The sequence below is a fragment of the Lissotriton vulgaris genome, chromosome 3_2 (assembly GCF_964263255.1).
Source record: "Lissotriton vulgaris chromosome 3_2, aLisVul1.2, whole genome shotgun sequence".
Classification (NCBI taxonomy): domain Eukaryota; kingdom Metazoa; phylum Chordata; class Amphibia; order Caudata; family Salamandridae; genus Lissotriton; species Lissotriton vulgaris.
The window spans coordinates 329,929,897-329,951,479 of NC_141690.1; the positions used below are offsets into that span (position 1 = coordinate 329,929,897).

General features: G+C 47.7%; 1 protein-coding gene across 1 annotated transcript in view; it reads right to left on the reverse strand.

Moving 5' to 3' along the window:
• The window catches only part of RPIA (ribose 5-phosphate isomerase A), a 121,819-nt gene extending 102,577 nt beyond the window's left edge, over positions 1 to 19,242 (reverse strand). The window contains exon 1 of the mRNA XM_086964591.1: positions 19,111 to 19,242. Within this exon, the coding sequence (XP_086820717.1) occupies positions 19,111 to 19,209 (99 nt within the window). The 5' untranslated portion in view covers positions 19,210 to 19,242. The remainder of the gene's footprint in view (positions 1 to 19,110) is intronic.
• Positions 19,243 to 21,583: the final 2,341 nt, after the last annotated feature.

Below are 21,583 nucleotides of genomic sequence, written 5' to 3' on the forward strand. Positions count from 1 at the left end.
TACACACGGCGCGAGTCAAACAACCGGTGCCCCCCCAGACGGCTCGGATGACTGTTGGGAGACACCGACGGATAGGTAAGCCATGCGCACGATACCCTTGTGCTCAACGCGCTTAAATCGCCAGGGATATGATTTTCCTCTGTATCACCTAACGTGGCTAGGAGTTTACCTTCTGAAGCAGCGTAGCGCGAGTACGTTTGATCGCATGTCCAGAAACTCATAGACGGGTTTCTTGAGGCTTTGCCAAAATTCATGTGATACTCTACATATGCAATAATATACACAGAGCTTCGCAATATGTAGAAAATCATATTAATCGTTTTGAGATTTTTTCTTTTGAAACTGAGTTGAAGATCAACCATCTGATTCTATAGAATCGGTATAAGCAGTGAATGTTCATAAGTAATCCATGTACCATTCAATGGATATTTTCAACTGAGCCATGATTGCCTCTCTTCTTTTAAATTCAATTTTCCTACTTTAGAGCGGTGCTCCTAATACCTGAGCCGCAGCCAGGTGGGGTGAAGCTCCTCAACCATCGTTTATGGGTGAGTGTTTGCAATGGAACTTATTTCTCAGCATGTGCGAATTTGGCGCCATTAAATTAAGGTTTTATTTGACAAAGTATTAAAAACAAACGCGGGAATATGACACATTCATGTTCTTTTGTCTTGTTTGTTTTTGTCCTTCCTGTGGATCCAATGCCATTGGTACGGTGCGATAACAGTACATGGTTGAGCACACAACCTGGGATTCTCAGGTGATATCTTTTTATTATTTTTCCTGAAAAGCAGTAGTTTTGAAATAACAGGTCCTGAAGAATGCATTGAAACTCTTTTCTTTAAATGCAGAAACATGTTGACCACTACTGAGTGCGGTTATTATTTCAAACCCGCACTTGCACTTGTCTTTTAACCTTAGGGACTGGGAGATACTAATAAACTTTTGACCTCTACCCAGTTTACCTAATTTTATAACCCCTCACCATTTCACTCTTACCACTTCACACTGCTTTTTCCAGTCGCCACCTCAACATCTGAATATCATATATTACTTCCCTCTCACATTTCTTTTTCGGTCACGGTAACATCAGACCGGCCGTTTTGTTTTGTCTCCTGGAGGAGGAGAACCCAAATGATGCAAAAGAGGGCAGTACAGTGTGGCTTCTGATGAGAATTTTTTCCATACGTCCTTGAGCCCTTAATCGGCCAACATCATATAAAAATTTGCATGGTGTGTTCCCACGGGTGTTATCTGTATGGTATTGGTCTTGTGATCCATGGTGAATAACTTACTCTTTTGACTTCTAGGTACAATCTGGTGTTTTGATAAAGACTTTTCACCAACCCAGCACCAAACCCTAGCTCTTCTCTAATTCCAAAACCTCAAGTTGCATTCACGATTTAGAAATAAGGCTTTAAGTAAAAATCAAAAACAGAGCAATTTGGGGGCTAATCTTTGAAAAGCTATCAGAGTCAAAATATCTAAATACATGATCTATGATCTGCAATGGGAAGGACAAGATTGTTGAATACTTTTGGAATTCCAAAGTAATCTGTAATTAGGAGAAAGACCAGGCGTCTATGATGTTGCATCTTCTGTTTAAGAAATCCTAGGTGAGCTCTAAGCTTATTGCTTATCATAGGACACAACTTAACCCTTCAGTTTATACGCCATGTCAAGCTGTTTGAGCAGCACACCTGATTCTTCACTTGCTTGACTACCTAAAACTATCCCTAGTCTGTGCAAACAAAATAACATTTAGAAAGTCTTCACTATTCTTGGTGGCACGTGCCCTTTTCTCATAAGAATCTGTTTGGAATAGGAAGTAAGAGAGAGAAGAAGATTTACACTCTACAATGAGGCACCCAGATACGACAGCCCAGTGAGCACAATTTGTAATCACTTGGGCTGCAGCATTGTAGCCAGAAAAGTTCTATCTTGAGGACTTTAAACAACTAATAAATTGTCAAGGACAAGACTTAATATGAGCCAAGAGCTAGTTAAATTTATGCCTACTTGCATCATCAATAAAGTTCTGGATAGAATCTGCCCGCAGTTATCAGCCCTTTTAAACGAATAGGAGTGACGATTGTAGGAGCCTAAAACATGGATCACTTCTATCAAACCTTTCTGGGGGCTTAAAGTGGTGATGGCCACAACTTCAGGATTTCACCAAGAAACAGGTGAACATTAGCTTAAAATAACTTGTGTTGGTGCTATAACAATTCCAGTTCAATTCAGTTTGAAAATACATATACTTCCAGAGGCCGAGCAAGTTCAGGTTCGATTCCCCAGACTTGAGCACAGAAATTAACCTTGCCCACTACTTAGGTTAACACAGAATACATTCGATCCTGCGCCCAAGTTTTGTCAGGGTTTTATCCTGGTACAATATACCATTACTACGAGTACTGATTGAGATCACCCCTTGGCTCAAGCCATAAGTGTTGCATCCTCAAGAGACACCCCAGTACAAGTGTGTGATTGATTGTTTTGACTGCTCCACAAAAATAACCAACAGGCTGCAAACTTTGGCTAAATCTGTGATTCAAGCACCTATGAACAGAACAGGGGATACATGGCAAGTGCAGGCAGGTTTGTAATTCTATTTACGACCAGGCCATCTTTCCTATGCAAGTTTAACACTGGGAGAGGGAATACACTTGTCCAAATCCCAACTGCTGTGAAATGCATGGGATGCTTAAACCCTGTACCACAAGACCTCTGCTTGTAAACTCTCTTAAATCTTGCTCTCCTGCTCTCTGTGAACCTAAAACCCAGTAGCCCAAGGTCTCCCCATTACCCCAAAAAGGGAAAAGTATGGAAAGCACACTAGGTCCACTGACACTCCCAGCCTGTGACTACTTTCTAAGGAGTAGTAACAGCTTGCCAAGGTGGGACCGGCAAACGGTGGGATCTGGGAGGTGACAAATTCCACAATTCTTCATTGACTGCGCTATTGAAATAGATGTAGCAGTCTCAAAGGCACTGTTTAACTCCAGCACTTATGGGTTCATGCAGGCACGGCCCCTTATCCAGTCATTCCCATAGTGTAGAATTAAAAACCCAATGAGCAGTGCTGTGAAAAATGTCACTAGAAATACTGCTCCCATACCATGGGAAGCCCTACTATGAATGTATGTACATATCTCTAGTATGTCACATGAGATGTATGGGTTCGTGCCACCATGAGGTGTGTGCCCTTGCATGTATCGGTTTATTTTCCTGTTATGTACAGGAGTCCAATAGAGATGCATTTGCCAGTGGTGTGGCACAGGCCGCTACTGATATCATAAGCTTGTCAGGACTTTGAAGAGTTTAAAATCAGACCACCATCCAATTATGCATCCATTGCAGAAAAACACCAAAATCCCAAGCAAGGCATTTTACAAAAAACATTGGATACATTTTCCCCCTTGGGTTGGGGGGGGTGGAAAGTCCACCATACATACATGTTTCATGTATGTATGGTGTTACTTTACGTTTTTCTCGTTTTTCTACTATTTGTTGCAAGAGGTCTTGTTGTTCTGCACAATCTGTCACACCGTGTCTGACAGTGCCCAGGAACTAGTAAACTGTATGTGATTGGAGTCACCAACCTCAAAGATTTGCGCACTGCTTTTATGAAACATGATTGTTTCTTCACAATATGATCCATGAATTCAAGAGGTCTTTCACGTGATTAAGTTTCCATTAATTTGTTTTATTCTGTTCACTTTTTCATTACTTCATGATTAAATTTGTTTTGAATTTTTCACATCATTATACGAGCAAACAAATGCTTTTTACAACACCCAATGCATTTCGGGTCATGAGGGTGACCCTTCTTCAGGGGTCTACAAAGGAAAGATACAAGAGCAGTTCAGTCATTTTGAATCGGAAAAACCAAAAGAATATACATGCTACTTGCAATGTTAAACATATCATTGTTTAACACACATACATTATACGTGATACATCCTATAGTTCAACGATTGGTATATGAGTATTGCGTTATATTCTAATTGTCGTTACGCTATCTGCATAGGTCCATGGCCTACTTTTGTCTGTCAACTATTGGGAAGATTTAGTGGCTGAGTGCAGCGTGCGCTGAAGTTTGCTTTGACAAGATTATTGCGTTGGCCGAGTCAGACGCTGTTGCGTTATGCTGGGTAATATGATATAGTTTAGTACTGTCTGGGAAACGTACAGGCATTTAAACTAGACTCGTTCTTTTCGATGTTATTAAGCAACGCAATAGATCTACACTCCGAAATACAATGTAGCGAATATTCGCTCAACTTCCGATTGTTCGTCAAAAGCGTTCGCGTTCACCGCGCCATTCTGCATTTCCTGGTGCGGAATTATGGGAAAATTCGAGGACCTATGGCATGCGGTTATGTTAAACCTTCGGTGATCATGTGATATGAGAATATGGCATCACTATGGGTCACATGATTTGTGTACCCAATCAGGAATCCGGATCGGCAGATGTTAAATCTGAAGTTCAAATGCGGAAGATAGGTGTGGGTGCATTCTATATTAGTGTGTTTGAATGTGCTAATGTAGAGATCGTAAAAAAACGGTGAAATACAAATGGTCAAAATAGTCCTGGAGGCTAAATAAGTTTAAGTACTGCATCACGAATGTCCTTAAAAGAATACTCGATATGTGTCATAAGTGTCCATAATCGAAATACATTAACAATGGTGATCAATTTCATATTTGCTCTAGGATTAAGAGTGAAATGAAGGCATTGATGTGCCCAAATAGAACAATTATAAAAAGCACGCGTATTCCACCCGATCATTCATCCCAAAAGATTGTAATGAGTTCAATTTTTTAATCCAATAGAATTCCGCTCTTACCTTTTTACCCTTTGCTTAGACTGGACATAATGTTGTTTTTCTTCCTTGACTATCTAACTGTGGCCTGCAGCCCAGTAAGTTCTGTAGGGCACAGCCTTAATCTCGATCAGGGGTGCTAAGGAATACTTATGTTACCTCTGTTATATAATAAGCTCTGTGTATATGCTATGGACATTAGTTTAGAGAACATGGGCCGTTTATTCTCCACTAGTACTACCAGGACAGCAAGATCCGCGTAACACATTAGTGCACAAGCTCAAATACAATCAATGTACAAACTGTACAAGCCCAAACTCAATCAACAAAATAGGGGAAAAAATAGCTGAGGTGGAACGATATCCCTAAAGAGTAGGTATTGTCCTATCCTAATTGCTTTCTCCATAATCAATAACATACAATAGCAGCATGGTAGCTCATACGGACACATCAATCAATCAAGGAATTTGTAAAGCGCGCTACTCACCCGTAAGGGTCTCAAGGCGCTGGGCGGGTGTGGGGGGGGGGTCGCTACTGCTCGAACAGCCAGGACTTGAGTTGCTTCCTGAAGGCAAGATGGTTCTTTGTCAGCCGGAGGTGGGTGGGGAGGGAGTTCCATGTCTTGGCTGCCAGGTAGGAGAAGGATCTTCCTCCGGCGGTGGCTTTGCGAATGCGTGGGACGGCTGCAAGGGCGAGGCTGGCGGAACGGAGCTGGCGGGTTGGCGTGTAGAATGCGAGGCGGTTGTTGAGGTACATCGGGCCCGCGTCGTGGAGAGCTTTGTGTGCGTGGGTGAGGAGCCGGAATGTGATTCTCTTGCTGACGGGGAGCCAGTGCAGATTCTTCAGGTGGGCAGAGATGTGGCTGTGGCGGGGGATGTCCAGGATGAGTCTTGCCGAGGTGTTCTGAATGCGCTGCAGTCTTTTCTGGAGCTTGGCTGTAGTTCGGGCGTAGAGGGTGTTTCCGTAGTCTAGGCGGCTGGTGACGAGGGCCTGGGTGACCGTTTTCCTAGTCGCGGTGGGGATCCATCTGAAGATTTTCCAGAGCATGCGCAGGGTGTTGAAGCAGGACGATGAGACGGCGTTGACTTGTTTGGTCATCGTGAGGGAGGAGTCCAGGATGAAGCCCAGGTTGCGTGCATGGTCTGTGGGTTTGGGGGCGGTGCCCAGGGCAGGTGGCCACCAGGAGTCGTCCCAGGCCGAGGAGGATGGTCCGAGAATGAGGACTTCCGTCTTGTCTGAGTTCAGCTTCAGGCGGCTGAGCTTCATCCAATCCGCGACGTCCTTCATTCCTTCCTGGAGGTTGGCTCTGGCGGTGGCGGGGTCGTTGGTGAGGGAGAGGATCAGCTGTGTGTCGTCGGCGTAGGAGATGATGTTGAGGTTGTGTTTGCGTGCGATGGCCGCAAGGGGGCTCATGTAGACATTGAAGAGGGTGGGGCTGAGCGATGATCCTTGTGGGACGCCGCAGAGGACGGTAGCCGCAGACCGAAACGGGGGGAGGCGAACTCCCTGGGTTTTACCGGCGAGGAACGAGATGATCCATTCTACGGCCGCGCATTGGATTCCGGTGTCGTTGAGGCGTTGTATCTGGGTGAGGTGGCATACCATGTCGATGGCTGCTGAGAGATCCAGGAGGATGAGTGCGGTGGTTTCCCCGTTGTCAAGCATAGACCTGATGTCGGTGGCTGCGATTAGGGCGGTCTCAGGGCTGTGGTTAGCTCGGAAACCGGACTGTGATGGGTCCAGGGATTAGTTTGTCTCGAGGAAGGCGGAGAGATGTTGGTTGACCGTCTTCTCGATGACTTTGGCAGGAAACGGGAGGAGCGAGATGGGTCGAAAGTTCTTGAGGTCCGTTGGGTCCGAGGTGGGTTTTTTCAGGAGGGCGCTGAGTTCGGCGTGCTTCCAGCTCTCTGGGAAGGTGGCTGATGCGAATGAGCTGTTGATGACATCGCGGAGTTGGGGTGCGATGATGGAGTCGGCTTTGTTAAAGATGTGGTGTGGGCATGGGTCGGTGGGGGAGCCGGAGTGGATGGTGCTCATAGTGCGGGCAGTGTCTTCGGTGCTGACCGGGTTCCAGGTGCAGAGGGTGGCCGTTGGGCGCGCTGGATCGGTGGTAGGGTTGTTGGTCTGTGCGACGAAGCTGTTGTGTATGTCGGCGATCTTGCGGTGAAAGAACGAGGCGAGGGAGTCACAGAGGTCTTGCGAGGGGGTGATGTAGTTGTTGCAGGCGCTGGGGTTGGAGAGCTCTTTAACGATGCTGAAGAGTTCCTTGCTGTTGTGGGTGTTGTTGTCCAGGCGCTGTTTGTAAGTAGTTCTCTTGGTGGTACGGATCAGTTGGTGGTGCTTGCGGGTGGAGTTCTTAATGGCTGTCAGGTTCTCTGATGTCTGGTCCTGGCGCCAGCTCTTCTCCAGGGAGCGCCAGGTTTTCTTTGAGTTTATGAGGTCGTCCGTGAACCACGAGGCATTCTTGCTGTGGGGTCTGCTGGGTGGTTTCATCAGTGGTGCGAGTTCGTCGGCGCAGTCGGTGATCCATTGTGCGAGGTTGCGGGCTGCTTCGTTGGGGTCCATTGTGATGGTGGGAGGGTTCTGGGAGAGGGAGGTGGTGAGCTGCTCGGTGGTGATCTTGCTCCAGCTTCTGCGGGGGCTGTTGCGGGTGGTGGTGGGGTTTTCTTGAAGGAGAAGTGGACGCAGCTGTGGTCTGTCCAGTGGAGTCCGGTGGAGTGGCTGAAGGAGATGTGTTTGCTGGGGGAGAAGACGGGGTCGAGCGTGTGGCCGGCGTAGTGGGTGGAGATGTTCACAAGTTGCTTGAGTCAGAGGTTGGCGAGGTTGTCCAGCAGGGTGGTGGTGTTGCTGTCGTTTTTGTTCTCCAGTTGGAAGTTGTGGTCTCCTAGGAGGATGTAGTCTGGGGAGGCGAGGGCGTGCGGGCTCACGAAGTCTGCGATGGCTTCGCTTAATTGAGTGCGTGGTCCCGGGGGTCTGTAGATAAGGGTGCCTCTGAGGGTGGTCCTTGGGTCGGTGTGTATCCGAAAGTGCAGGTGTTCGGCGGCTGTGATGGTGTCTTCCGAGTTGGTCGTGATGCGGATGGTGTTTCTGTGGACGATGGCGATGCCTCCTCCGGTTTGGTTGGTGCGGTCCTCCGGGTGATCTTATAGCCGTCCGGGATGGCTATGGCGATGTCGGGGGCTGAGGAGGCGTTCATCCAGGTTTCCGTGAGGAAGGCGACGTCTGGTGCTGTTGCGTCTAGGAGGTTCCAGAGTTCGACAGCGTGCCTGTGGACGGAGCGGGTGTTGAGCAGGATGCACTGGAGGTGATTCTTGCTGGTGATAGACTTGGCGGGTGCTGGTCCGGGGCAAATGCAGGTGAATTTGCACTCTTGGCACGTGAAGGGACCGTGGGTGCCTTTTGGGGTGGCCAGGTAGCAGGCGGGGTTTCGGCCGGTGTTGAGTGCGTGGAGGGTGGCGGCGTCGTAGGTTCATCGGGTACGTTTGCATTGTCGAGATCCAAGGTTCCTGGCGCGGTCCAGGCGCGGACGGGCGCAGACTGACTTGCCTTTGGCACGCCTTCGGCGCGCAATCGGCACGCCCGCTGCGCGCGCGGACTCCGCCATAAATGGCGCAGTGGTGTGAAAGTTGAAGAAATTGATGTACATAGACAGCATTCATTCCCCTTCTTCTCCCACTCCTCTCCCTGTGAGCACCATGAATACCGTAGACCATTGACCGTATCACTCTGCCAGTAAGAGCCCATACCCCTATGCATATGTACAGCCATTCTAGGCACCATGGCCTATTTACCCATTGGAACCCCCGGCTTCCCTCCTGCGCATACCCTAAACCCCCCCTCTCTTATGCGTAGGCCATGAAACCCTCTCCCCCCTGTGCGACCCTGCTGCGAAAGGCGACTCTCCTGCTTGACCCGCACAAAACCCCCCATCCCCTCTTGAAGAGGCATCCTTCGCCTTGGCTGACGTAGCCCTCCCCAGCTGCACCTGACTGCCCCCGCTCTCTCATGTACTGGTCATCAGATCTCTCTCTCTCTCTCTCTCTCTGCGTGACTCTGTCCCTGTGTCCACCCTGGCTACCCCTCCCTTCTCCTCACATGGGCAAGTCATAAACCTTCTTCTTCTGCAAGGCCCTGTCCTTGAGAGTCACGGCCGCGCCTGACCAACACCTCCTTCCCTTCCATGAATGCCCCTCTGTTGACAAGCCTTCCCTCCGCGCTCGATTGTCCACGCGGCATGAATACCACTCCTTTGATGACCCCTTCCCCCGAGTCCGGCTGACCACACATGTCCGAGGCCATCGCCTAAGCCAGGAGATACCATTTACTGCCCTCATTGTATGAAGTCACTCCTCTTCAAAGGATCCACTATTGGTCCTAGCCACCCCACCCCCTGGGCTATGATCAGGCGTACACATCCTACGGAACACTCAGCTGCGTGATTGCCCTCCCCTCTTATCAGCAGGTCAAGGGTCCCCATTGTGAACATGTGTGGGGTAGGATTGAGACGAGGATTATAGGGATGTCTTTCTTTTGCGTCATACTGTCCTGATTGTACCATCAAGTGTTTTGTAAGGTATAAAAGCAAGAGTCTCAGCTCACTTGTTAGAGCACCTCCCGAAAGACACTGTGTTTCGTGTCCGAAATGACTGGCTCTCCTCATGAGAATTAAACTCTGTTCTTGATTCCTGCTTCCAGCGCCCGTCTCTTTATTTGGTAATTATTCAACATGGAAACTAAGAGGCGGTTTGCGCCAGCGGCCTGGGCATCGATAGGATTATGGGCTCATTTTCCACAATTGGCGTCCCAACGCGGGGTCCATCAGTGACATAAGGTTCGGTAAGAGAGATCCAGACGAAGAAGTGAACATCTAAATGATCGGGGTATGCCTGCCTTGAGAGGGCCCTCGCCCGGCTGCCGATCGACAGAACTTCACCAATTCTGAACGGACCTCTCTTGAGTGACCTATTGTCCTGACTGGAATCCCACAGGAATGCTACATGGAGTAAGAGAACGATCGGGCGCTGGAGGAGGAAGTCGTAGAACTGTCCGTATGGTCCGTTCCGGGTAAGATTAAGTAGGGTGTTTTTACGCCTGATTGGTAGGGTGGCTCTATCCACCTGATTGATTGATTGTTTGTATTGAAAATCGGTATTTGTATACTGATATTGTTGGTATTGGTTCATTTAGCTTTGAAGGCTACTTGACATATTGGTTCTCTTTTGAGAACGAGACATTCTCTGTTTGCAAACAGCGGCGAATAGGAACGTCGTCCCTCTTTGCAGATAGAGAAGGGTAGGTAATGCAGACTTTGTCCCCGTTGTAATTCGTCATGCCTACTTTTCTCCCCACTGGATTGTTTGAAGTCGATTAATAATCGATTGTTGCTCTTTGAGATCTTCCCTGTCTACAAACTGAGACGAGTAGAGATATTCTGTCTTCCTTTTTGGATAGCGAAGGGCAGGTAATGCAGACATTTGTCCCCGTTGTAATCCGTCATGCCTATTTTTCTCCCCACTGATTGGTTGGTTGCCTGGACATTGTTGTTCCAGGAATTGTTTCGTTTGAGGTATTTTCTGCCTGCAAACAACGTGGAATAGAAATATTCTATCTAGTCTTTGCAAGTAGTAAAGGGTAGGTTATGCCCCTTTGTGAATTCGTCAGTCCTACCCACTCCCCACTGTTTGGTTATTTGGGGGGCAGCTCGCATGGTCCGCCCAGGAGACTACCCTTATGGAGGACATATGCTCCCCGCTCATGGGCCATTTAGTGGAAGTAGACCATCTGGTCCGTCCAGGAGGCTACTCTAGTAAGTGGAAGTACATCGCTCGGTCTGTCCAGGATGATACCCTAATGAAGGAATATATGTTCCCCTTTTTGATCGATAATCTCGTTCCACCCCGGACCATTTATTGGAGGGAACTCGTCTGGTCCGTCCAGAAGTACCCCCTAGTGAAAAGGACACATAAAAATATGAAGTGATCACCGTTCCCTACTAACAGAAAGCTTTAGCTCGAAACACGCTAAGGAAGAGAAAGAAAAATAAAAAGAAATCAGGCTAAGTCAGTAACCCCCTGATGAGCTTTTGACTTCACTAAAAATAAGAAACATTAGAAATAGTTCGTAACAAGAAATATAAAATGGTGAAAAGTTTGAAAGCAGAAATAGCCACGAGGTAGCTAGGCTTCACTGCCTATTCCTGCTCCCAACATGTCTGCCCCATTTCCCGCCACGCCCAAAATAACGGTCACATGAAATAGAAACAATTCAATAGGTACCTACCCCCATTCCGGAAGCTCCCGAAGTGCAACAGGTTCGCGGTTACGCCCATCCGGAAGGCGAGGCCTCGAGGCACGAGGGGCTCGCCTGGCCACGGTCAGGAGGAGATGATGTTGGGCAGGCGGTCCAAAGAATGACAGAGACCTCTCCTTCTCTCCTCTTCTGCTGCCCTGCAGGCCACGGGGGGGGGCTGTCTTGCCTCAGCCACCGACCACCCCCCCCCCCCTTCTGTCTCTCGCCTGGTCCGACCCACGAAGAAGGCCGAAGCCAAAAGCGAGAATGGCGGCGCTTCCAAGTAGTCCCGCCACATGTCAAATTCCTGGATAGTTACAGGTAGTGCCGCCACATGTCGACGCCTGGACAGTTGCAGGTAGTCCCGCCACATGTCAAGAGAAAAGGGGGGGCTGTCTTGCCTCAGCCGCCGACCACCCCCCCCCATCTTCAATAGCCAGCACGGCCAATATCGAAGCGACGGAGCCGAGGAACGGCGCGGGGTCGCTGGAAGGGGGAGGTGACGCGAACGAGCCTCCCCCACCTCCCTCCAGGTGGAGGCTTCCAGCGACACCCCAATGCTCTTACTTAAAGAGGGTCAACATCAAAAAGCGGTCTTCTGCCCAGGACGGGCACGCACCCTATGCCTTCTCTCCTCAACCTTGAAGATTCTATAAGAGCCGGGGGGCACCCCGATCCCTCCGCATGGGCGCCCCCGCCCCCTTCACTGGGAACCACGACATTGGTGCAACTCCTGCCGGCGCCAGCCTCGGATTGGAAATGGCTAAAATACCGCCACGGCACAGACTTGTTCAGTTCCGGAGGAACACCAGAATGACCCGGTAGGAAAATTGTTGCCGCTCTCCCCACTCTTTGACTCATGGTCCATATTTGTTAGACTGTTAACCACATAGCACAAAACTTTTTGAACTGCCAACGGAAAGTTCTGGGCCAACCATGCGAGACTAGAGACACTCTGACTGTGCTAGAACTTGCCTGACCCCACCCAAAATGGCGCCGACACAAAATGAAACGTATTTGAATAAACTTTGTTGCACCCTGATTGCGCAGCTTTTTGTCCCGAGATCTATATGCAGTTTTTGGATAATGAAAGTAGATATGAAGGATGTTGAGTATGTGCTTGGATAATGAACTGACTTAGGGTGGGTACTGATTATGATTTGGAAAATGAATTGGTGTAATTTAGATAAAAGAATGAGTATTGGATAATGAATTTATGAATTAATTAAAACTGAATTCTTGACATGCATCATGCTTGCTCTGTAAGAAAATTTTAATGCGATTTTATTGCACTGCTGCACTTTATGCAATGAACTGCCACCAATTTCATTTATTAAAAGTATTTTGAAAAAGAAAGCATGGTTGTAGCAGTTGCATTAATGAGTTTTGGATGCCCTACTACTGTGAGCGAAGAATAAGTATGATGAAGGATGTAGATCAAAAGGGATCAGATATTTAGCAGCTACATTATGTATCGCAGGCAGCCAGGAAAAGTGTTTTAGACACCCTTAAAAAACGACACCACAGAAATGCCACCTGGCCGCCACCCTTGCACCCGACAGAGAGGGTTACGACCGAGTAACTCATGTAGATATGCAGATCGTCAATGATTATCTATCTGACATTACTGGTCCCTCTAGGCTTAAACGCCGAGATGGTAAAGAAATGCAGTACGCGGAGATAGGTCGAGTAGGTGGTAGGTAAAAACATTTTTGGACTACTACATGCTGATGTACTTTGAATGCTGCCCCCCCCCCCCACCCCTTCTTTTCCCTCCCTTCTGCAGGTCACGTCAGAACGTCGGCTGAAGTGTGGAAGAGCGACGGTCGGACCACCGACGAAAAGGGAAGGAGGGAATAAGTGTGTAGTACTCTTAACGACAAGTTTTAAAAGACGTAGACTTGACATGACTGTTCCTCCTTAGGACATAGCGACTGAGAGGATGGACTGACATAGAAACTGGACAGGTACTGAATGACGAAAAATTGACTAGAAATGACGTGTTAAATAATGTAACTGGACGTTTGACTAGGTAGGGAAAGGACAAAGAAAATTATACGGGTAAGGGTTGCCACGGCACCACCCGTCTAGGAAGTTAGAAATGTTGCTGATGTTCAAAATGCACTACCCCCTTTCTCACACTCTTATAGATATAGCCAAGCTGTCCGACTGTTCTCCCGATCAATACTTGCCGTTGCCTCAGCCTGGAGAACTTCCCACCAAAGGAGGGAACTGAAAAATGGTTTAAGATCCAACCATGGGTAACTAGCACGACCAGGTTAAATTCTGATCGACCAACCGAGGTGTGAGTATTGGTAATTGGGAACGCTCGCAGACGTGACAAGCGAGAAGGAAAAGGAGGGAAGGGTAGAAAGAGCTAAGCACGTAGATAAATAGGATAGTAAAGATACTTAGGATATATAAAACAGATCTTGTAGGCTAACAATTGTTTCCTGCCTTGTCGTGAATGTCTTATATATGTGTAATACGTGTGCCGTCTTCCCTGTTTGAGTTTGTGTGTGTGTGATGTACGGATTTATGTCTTCCCTCTGTCTGTATCTGCGTGTTACCTGACCTTTGCTGTTCCGTGTTGTGAGCGCACTAAATGACCTATTTTCGTACACGTCTCTCTCTCTCTGTGTCTCTCTCTCTCTCCACCCCCTTATCTCTCTCTTTCTCTCTCTCTCTACATGTCATACGTGTACCGAATGGCTCGTTTAGATTGCGGACGACTCTCACTCTCTATGAGAGTCTCCCTATTTTCTCTCCCTCTTTTTGGTAAAACTGTGCCCCACCGGCGCCGGTCTGATTTGATACATATTGAACGCGAAGGTGTTCAGCGAAAATTGACCGAAACTAAAATGATTGTATCTCGCCATATTACTGCCTCTCCTTTCTGCAAAATGAATGAACTTGAATTGGCTGAGAAGGAAAGGACAGGTAAGACGACTAAAGTCCCCCAAATCTGGCCATTTATAGGGGAACTGCATGTCAATGGCACCTTATGTCTGTTCTTCAGAGACGAACGCCAACGTCTAGATTGACCCCCAATGCCCAGATTGCCCCACCCCCCTTTTTGCACCGAAGCGTAAGCGCCCGAAGCCTCCCCGCCCCATTTTGATAGAACCCAGTTGCTGTCCCGGATATAAACATGATGACCATGAGTAGCTGTTGACCCTCGAGAAAATCTTGTTTTACCTGACTGTCGATGATGGCACCCCCGCCCTGTCTAAAAATGTTAGCCAGTCCTGAAGGGAAATGCTCCGTAATGTTGAATATGATGTAATGCACAGTTGATGGGAATCTCATTTATCCTCACTTGAGTTATAAACAGGACAATGAATAAACCTGCCATAAACTCAGTAGGAATGCTGACACATGCACTGCTTGGTAATAGGACCTCTGACTGACCAATGAGCGTATCTCCCAAATGCGTAGAATTGAGGGAGGAATTCACATGCGTAGATATCTTCTTCTGCCATTTCTCTAAAACCTTGTCTTGTACCTATTCAAAGATTCACGATCACCGAAGGAGATGGGTCGGATGTGACGTACAGCCTGACTGCGGATCTTGGGACACGTGTGACCTCGACCAAAGGTGGAGCCGCAGAGCAACAGGATACGGGACGAGACCGCAATTTCAACGTGGAAAATGAAAAACGATGGGCCGCCTCGAAGCCCCCCGCCTGCTAACCCACGTGTGCCTGGAGTCTCCGTCCCCCTTCTTTGGGCCCGATGGATGGGCCTGCCTGCTTGTTATCCTTTGCTCCCTTGGTCCCTTTTGCGTGTCCCAGGAACTCTGACCCAACTCCGCCCTCTCTCCTATCGACTATTTGAACCATGCTCACCCTCTTTTCCACGTGACTTTTTGCCAGAAGGAAGAACTGCCTTCATATGGGAATAGGGTGGTGCCACAGAAATATAGGTGCCGAGCATAAGGCGCCGCCAAACGGATTATTTAGGGAACAGGACTGTGGTCTGACAGCAGAGGACTGACCGCACCCTGCAACGCGAAAGGATAGAACTGAGCTGGACCCATAGCTCCACCGCCGGTGCTCAACAGCGCCAACGAAAGTACACGGACTAGAGCCTACCAGTGATGGCTCACTGATAAAAAGACACTGGGACGAAGAAATCATGTGTATTGAACTGAATTCCGCTCTCAACTACCTGGTCAAAACTGTTCATTGGTCACATTTTTAAGTTAGAAAGATTTATGCTATGTAGTGCGTTTTTTTTATCGTCAGGAACACAATGAAAATGCAATTTCCTATGTGCTGCACTCTGCCCATCACCTCGACTGTCTATGGTTGAACACCAAATGTTAGTATCGACAAAATGCTAATTCATCAACGATGCCTGTCTACCTGTAAATCCATCAATTGCAAAAATGACTGCTGTTATGTAAAAAGGGGCGACTGTGAAAGTTGAAGAAATTGATGTACATAGACAGCATTCATTCCCCTTCTTCTCCCACTCCTCTCCCTGTGAGCACCATGAATTCCGTAGACCATTGACCGTATCACTCTGCCAGTAAGAGCCCATACCCCTATGCATATGTACAGCCATTCTAGGCACCATGGCCTATTTACCCATTGGAACCCCCGGCTTCCCTCCTGCGCATACCCTAAACCCCCCCTCTCTTATGCGTAGGCCATGAAACCCTCTCCCCCCTGTGCGACCCTGCTGCGAAAGGCGACTCTCCTGCTTGACCCGCACAAAACCCCCCATCCCCTCTTGAAGAGGCATCCTTCGCCTTGGCTGACGTAGCCCTCCCCAGCTGCACCTGACTGCCCCCGCTCTCTCATGTACTGGTCATCAGATCTCTCTCTCTCTCTCTCTCTCTGCGTGACTCTGTCCCTGTGTCCACCCTGGCTACCCCTCCCTTCTCCTCACATGGGCAAGTCATAAACCTTCTTCTTCTGCAAGGCCCTGTCCTTGAGAGTCACGGCCGCGCCTGACCAACACCTCCTTCCCTTCCATGAATGCCCCTCTGTTGACAAGCCTTCCCTCCGCGCTCGATTGTCCACGCGGCATGAATACCACTCCTTTGATGACCCCTTCCCCCGAGTCCGGCTGACCACACATGTCCGAGGCCATCGCCTAAGCCAGGAGATACCATTTACTGCCCTCATTGTATGAAGTCACTCCTCTTCAAAGGATCCACTATTCGTCCTAGCCACCCCACCCCCTGGGCTATGATCAGGCGTACACATCCTACGGAACACTCAGCTGCGTGATTGCCCTCCCCTCTTATCAGCAGGTCAAGGGTCCCCATTGTGAACATGTGTGGGGTAGGATTGAGACGAGGATTATAGGGATGTCTTTCTTTTGCGTCATACTGTCCTGATTGTACCATCAAGTGTTTTGTAAGGTATAAAAGCAAGAGTCTCAGCTCACTTGTTAGAGCACCTCCCGAAAGACACTGTGTTTCGTGTCCGAAATGACTGGCTCTCCTCATGAGAATTAAACTCTGTTCTTGATTCCTGCTTCCAGCGCCCGTCTCTTTATTTGGTAATTATTCAACATGGAAACTAAGAGGCGGTTTGCGCCAGCGGCCTGGGCATCGATAGGATTATGGGCTCATTTTCCACAGTGGGTGAGGGGAGGGAGGGAGGAGCAGCTGGGAGGCGGGAGCAGGGTGGCGAATAGGAGGGGGAGAGGGTACACAAGAGAAAAGGGGACGGGCCGCGGGGGAGCAGCAGCGGGGAGTGGGGAAAAACAGCGGGAACCAGGCGGCTGACAAGCACAAAATCGGCAAAGTACAGGGGGCCAACGGTCACACAAAAAGGCACAGAGCAGAATAGAACACAACCAAGAGGCACCTAAGCCCTGGGAGCAGCGGCGAACAGGCGGCAACAGCAGGGGGAACCGGCGCACTCAGGAGGAGCCACACGGCGGGAGGAGCGACCGGCTCTTACAAGGTCAGGTCAGGTCAGGTCATGAACATACACTGCTTACGCCAGCCCTTCTCCTTCGCACGGTCTGCCGAGAAGACAACACATTGTCAATCAAATTGGTATGAGCTGCAGCATGGAGAATAGTCGGGTTGCGCAGCTCCGATGAGAAGGCAGGAGTGGCACGTCCTAGTGTGGGAAAGCAGCTAGAACCTATTCAAGAACCACACGAAAGGGAAGAGCTTACATGAATAGATAGTGTGGCCTTGTATTCCTCCTCTACCCTACTACAAAATTTCTGGCCATCTTGCTTTATATTCTGGTAAACATGCCTTGCCTATCAGAAATTTCTCTCATTAGTGCAGTATGCCGTTTTAGTTGTTTTCCAAGGCATAGGCCTTGTGTTCTATTTTCCAAGGGCCTGGAAGCACACAGTGCACTGTGTCAAATGCCCTCTATCCATGCGCTATGCATGACAGTTCTGCATTCTTGGTCAAAAAGCGTCACTTCACCCCACATTCAATGCTTTGCGTGCAAATCAGAGTATGGGATAAAGACATGCATTCATGCACAGCATAAGTTAGACATGTACTATCCGTTATCAGGTAGGCACTGCATGGGTGAAGCAATAAACCAAATCAGCTAACCATAACCTGAGAAACCATGACACATGACTGCCTTAGAATACTTCCTATATCAACCAGCAGCATTGTCACAAACCTAATCACATTTTCACCAAAACATAGAAAAAGCTAAAAACTACCGGAAGGCAACATTGAAATATAACGATGCCTTCCTAATCTGCTCTCTCTAGCAAAGGCTCTCTGACTCCATTTACATCTACCACCCAACCCAAAGTTTGTCAGGTCACACTGAAAATCAAATGCGTCAGCCTACCTGCTAAATATTGCAGGGCAATATGCCTTAAACACTACTTTGACCTTTCTACACCAGATACCTTGGAGGGCTGAATGCATCCCTTCCATGGGACGAGGTCCTAGCTGCGCTACAACATGTAACAATTGCCAAACACTGGAAAAAACATAACTATGAACCCGAAGCAACTGGAAGGCAAATGGGCCTACAGCAGGCAGCAGCACACAAGCTGTAAGACCGAGAAATCTTACAAGGCCAAAGCGTGGAGGAAAAATGTAACATCCTGTATGGGCAACATTTGGACTTATCACAATCCATGGTCTGGACTTGACCTTGCCCATCATCTGATTCATGGCAAATGGAGGAGTTTCCCTTGTTCTGCACGCCTGGCCTTGCGATCTTCCATGACTGCATGGAGAAATGGCAAGAGAGTCACGAGGGGCCCTAAAGTACATACAGTCCTTATCTGCAGTCAACAGAATAAAATCAGATAGATACAGGTCCAGAGTTATAATCTGCATGATTGCCATTTCGGTTCGTCACACGGGCATGAAACAAAAAGTGCATTGGACAGTACAAAAGTCGCTCCACAACTGTCCACCTGGGACACTTTATGGCAGCGCCTTTAATATTGTCAGCAATAAGGAAAGCATGATGGAAGGTAATCCAATCCAGAGAAATTGACTGTGGCTAAGAAGCAAGGACTCAAATATTGTATGTTAAACCTATTTTTTTGTTGCTAAGCGAACCACTCCAAGAAGGACCTTCTTGTCCCTTCATGGTCTTGTTGCATACGGGACGCAGCGATGCTAAAGGTGCAATTTTATTTTCAATTGGATTTGGCGCGAACTTAGCCCAAATGCATCGGAGCGCTTTACGTCAGCCCCAGGTTTCATAACACAAGGAAAGTTTTGTTTTAAACCCTGGGATTCAATCAGCTACATGCATACATACATGTGCAGCTGGCTGACCCCGCGGTGCATCATGTGATTGTTTCTGGGCCGCGCGTGCAGCTCATCTCATGTTCTGTGTGCAGCCCACGTGGTCCTGCTGGTTTGGACAGTGCAACCCCCTGGTCTGCTACTGCCTCCGCCGACCCTTGAAAATCATGTCAACTATGCGCACGAAAGACACTACATATAGCTCCTCCCAGCTTCCAAGCACTTCTACTGAGCAGCACTATCTATGGGCGCGTTTCTCGCATAGTTTGCGAGGACGGTTACCTTCACGTGGTTGTCCACGGCGGCGCAGCCCGCAAGCCTCTTCGCTTCCTCTGCCATCCTGCTGCACACTGCGCTGAGAAGCCTCCGGCTCGGGTTCATGTGTTCATGTGGGAAGTGCAGCCAGCCCTCCACGGCAAGAACTGACTGCGCATGTCAAACTGCGTGACGGTGCAGACTGTCCCGAGGAGATACCATGATAGGGTCAGGCAGAGTGCATTGCTACTGCAAGAGTTCTAGCGTCCTCTAGGGGGAGATGAAGACTATGTAGGACGAGTCGACTGTCACACGAAACTGGGAATGGTTGTCTGCCTCCAACGTGCCACCATAGACCACTGTAACAAAGTGATTATCATTCCATGGAAACAGTCGCAGGAGAAGCGTGTTCTCTGTTGGGGTAGTGTCATTTTTATTTATTTATTTTATTTATTTATTTATGCAGTTTTATATAGCGCGGACTTTGCCCGAAGGCGTCAGAGCGCTTTACAATAGGAACAGAAATGATACAAACTGAGAACATTACACGAACAGCAGATTGCAAAAGCATACGTTACGTTACATACGGTAAAGTGATCATCGTGAGCAAACAAAAATACATGAGGTAGTAAAAATTGTGAGCAACCAAAAATACATGAGGTAGACAAGGTAATAGTGACACTTCTAAGCAAACAAAATACATGAGGTAGTAAAAATGTGAGCTACCAAAAATACATGAGGTAGTAAAAAGTGCACAAGAGGAAAAAGTGACAAGTGTGCAGGCTACACGAGAAAATAGAGTATAATTTGAGGTATAATACTGCAATATATGCTAGACACTCAGGCACAAGAACAAACCTTACGTAGGTGAAGGTGGCACTTGTGCAAGTATTGGGAGGGCGGGATTTTTGATCTCCAGTTTACCACTCCAGATCTAAACCCCGTTCAGGTCGACTGAATCTTTATTGCCTGTCATTGAGGAAAGAAAGTGCATCCAATACCAAGTTAGTTTGACTAATAATGGGCTCGACTCTGAAAAACCACATACTACTTCTAAGTTTCAAAGGTTTATTATAGAGTCACGGATAACTGCAAATACAGGCATCTCAAAACGAGATTCAAAAGATATAGAGGCACTAATACAAACATATGTTCTCTAAAAATTCTTAGGCGACCAAAGAATATCACTATAATTAATTCCAAAATCATCAGGGTTGCAAGAATAGACACAAATTGTAATCTATCCGTCATTTACAAAGGAAGGAAGGAATCAGGTTAGGCTGTCCCTACTCTGTACTGGATGGTATCCCTACTTAACGAAGTCCCAACCTATCAAAGGTGTCAGCTGTGAATGACTTCCTAAGAAGTTCACCCACTCTTAGTCTTAGGTGAAAACCTATGATCTCCAGTCATGACCCCTCTCTGCCTACCCATCCGCTCTCTGTAAAGTCCCCAGGCATCTGCTCTCTCTCCACCCAGGGGTGCTGTCCCTAATACAAAATCATAATTACAGTTATTATTATTATTATTATTATTATTATTGGGACATTTGTAGAGCGCTGCGATTACGCACACCGGCGTATCCACTCAAACGCCCCTCAAAAGACGCCCCTCACGTGGTGTCGGTTCTGGCTTTTTCCATGATGATCTTCCTTTGGGCCTCGTGTTTAGCGTTGACCTTGCTTCCCAGGCTTCTTCTCCAGCTCGCTGATACCCCCTAAACATTCCTGAATCCTCCTCCATGTATGTACCAGTCTCCTCGAACAGAGCTCTATTCATCAAACTTTTGATTGGAACCCCCCTCGCACCTGCAGACAGACATCCGCAACTTGGATCCCATTTCTCATAGACTTCTAACAGAAGTTTGCAACTTATTTCTCGACACAACCCGTCATGTACCAGCACGTGCAAATTAGAAAAAAACCTTTTTCTCTCTTCAGGCCTACAACCCTTCTCGCAGAGGTTCTATTCTCTTCAAATCCTTTCGAGAACTAAAATAACATGTTAACACTTTATTCTTTAATTATGAGAAACACTTCTATGGAATATAAATCTAACGAATAAACAGAATTACTAAATAACATAGTGCAATCCATGTCATGTATAAGTGTACATTTCCAATCTTCCTTGCCCTGGCCATGAGGCCTGTTCCCTTCTGTGCTTTGCAGCATGACATTCCTCCTTTAGCAGCTAAATAACATGGATCCTGATTAATCACGTCTAATATTTCTAAGCATTTCCACACATTTCTATTATAGCCCATACTCTATAGGGGCTTTCTATCTCTACTAAAACACTCTTGAATAAGTACGGATACATTTTCTCATTTCTCAAGTTACATGAGCTAACTTTACGCCATGGGCTTGTACATATGGCGTATACGTACGTTTCATTCAAATTGCGCTCTCTCAGTTCCCCCCTTTGATGACCTCTAGGGGTCATCACTAGTACATCAATTTGAATGTTTCATACAGAACTTGTTGCAAGGCTCCCTCGTTTC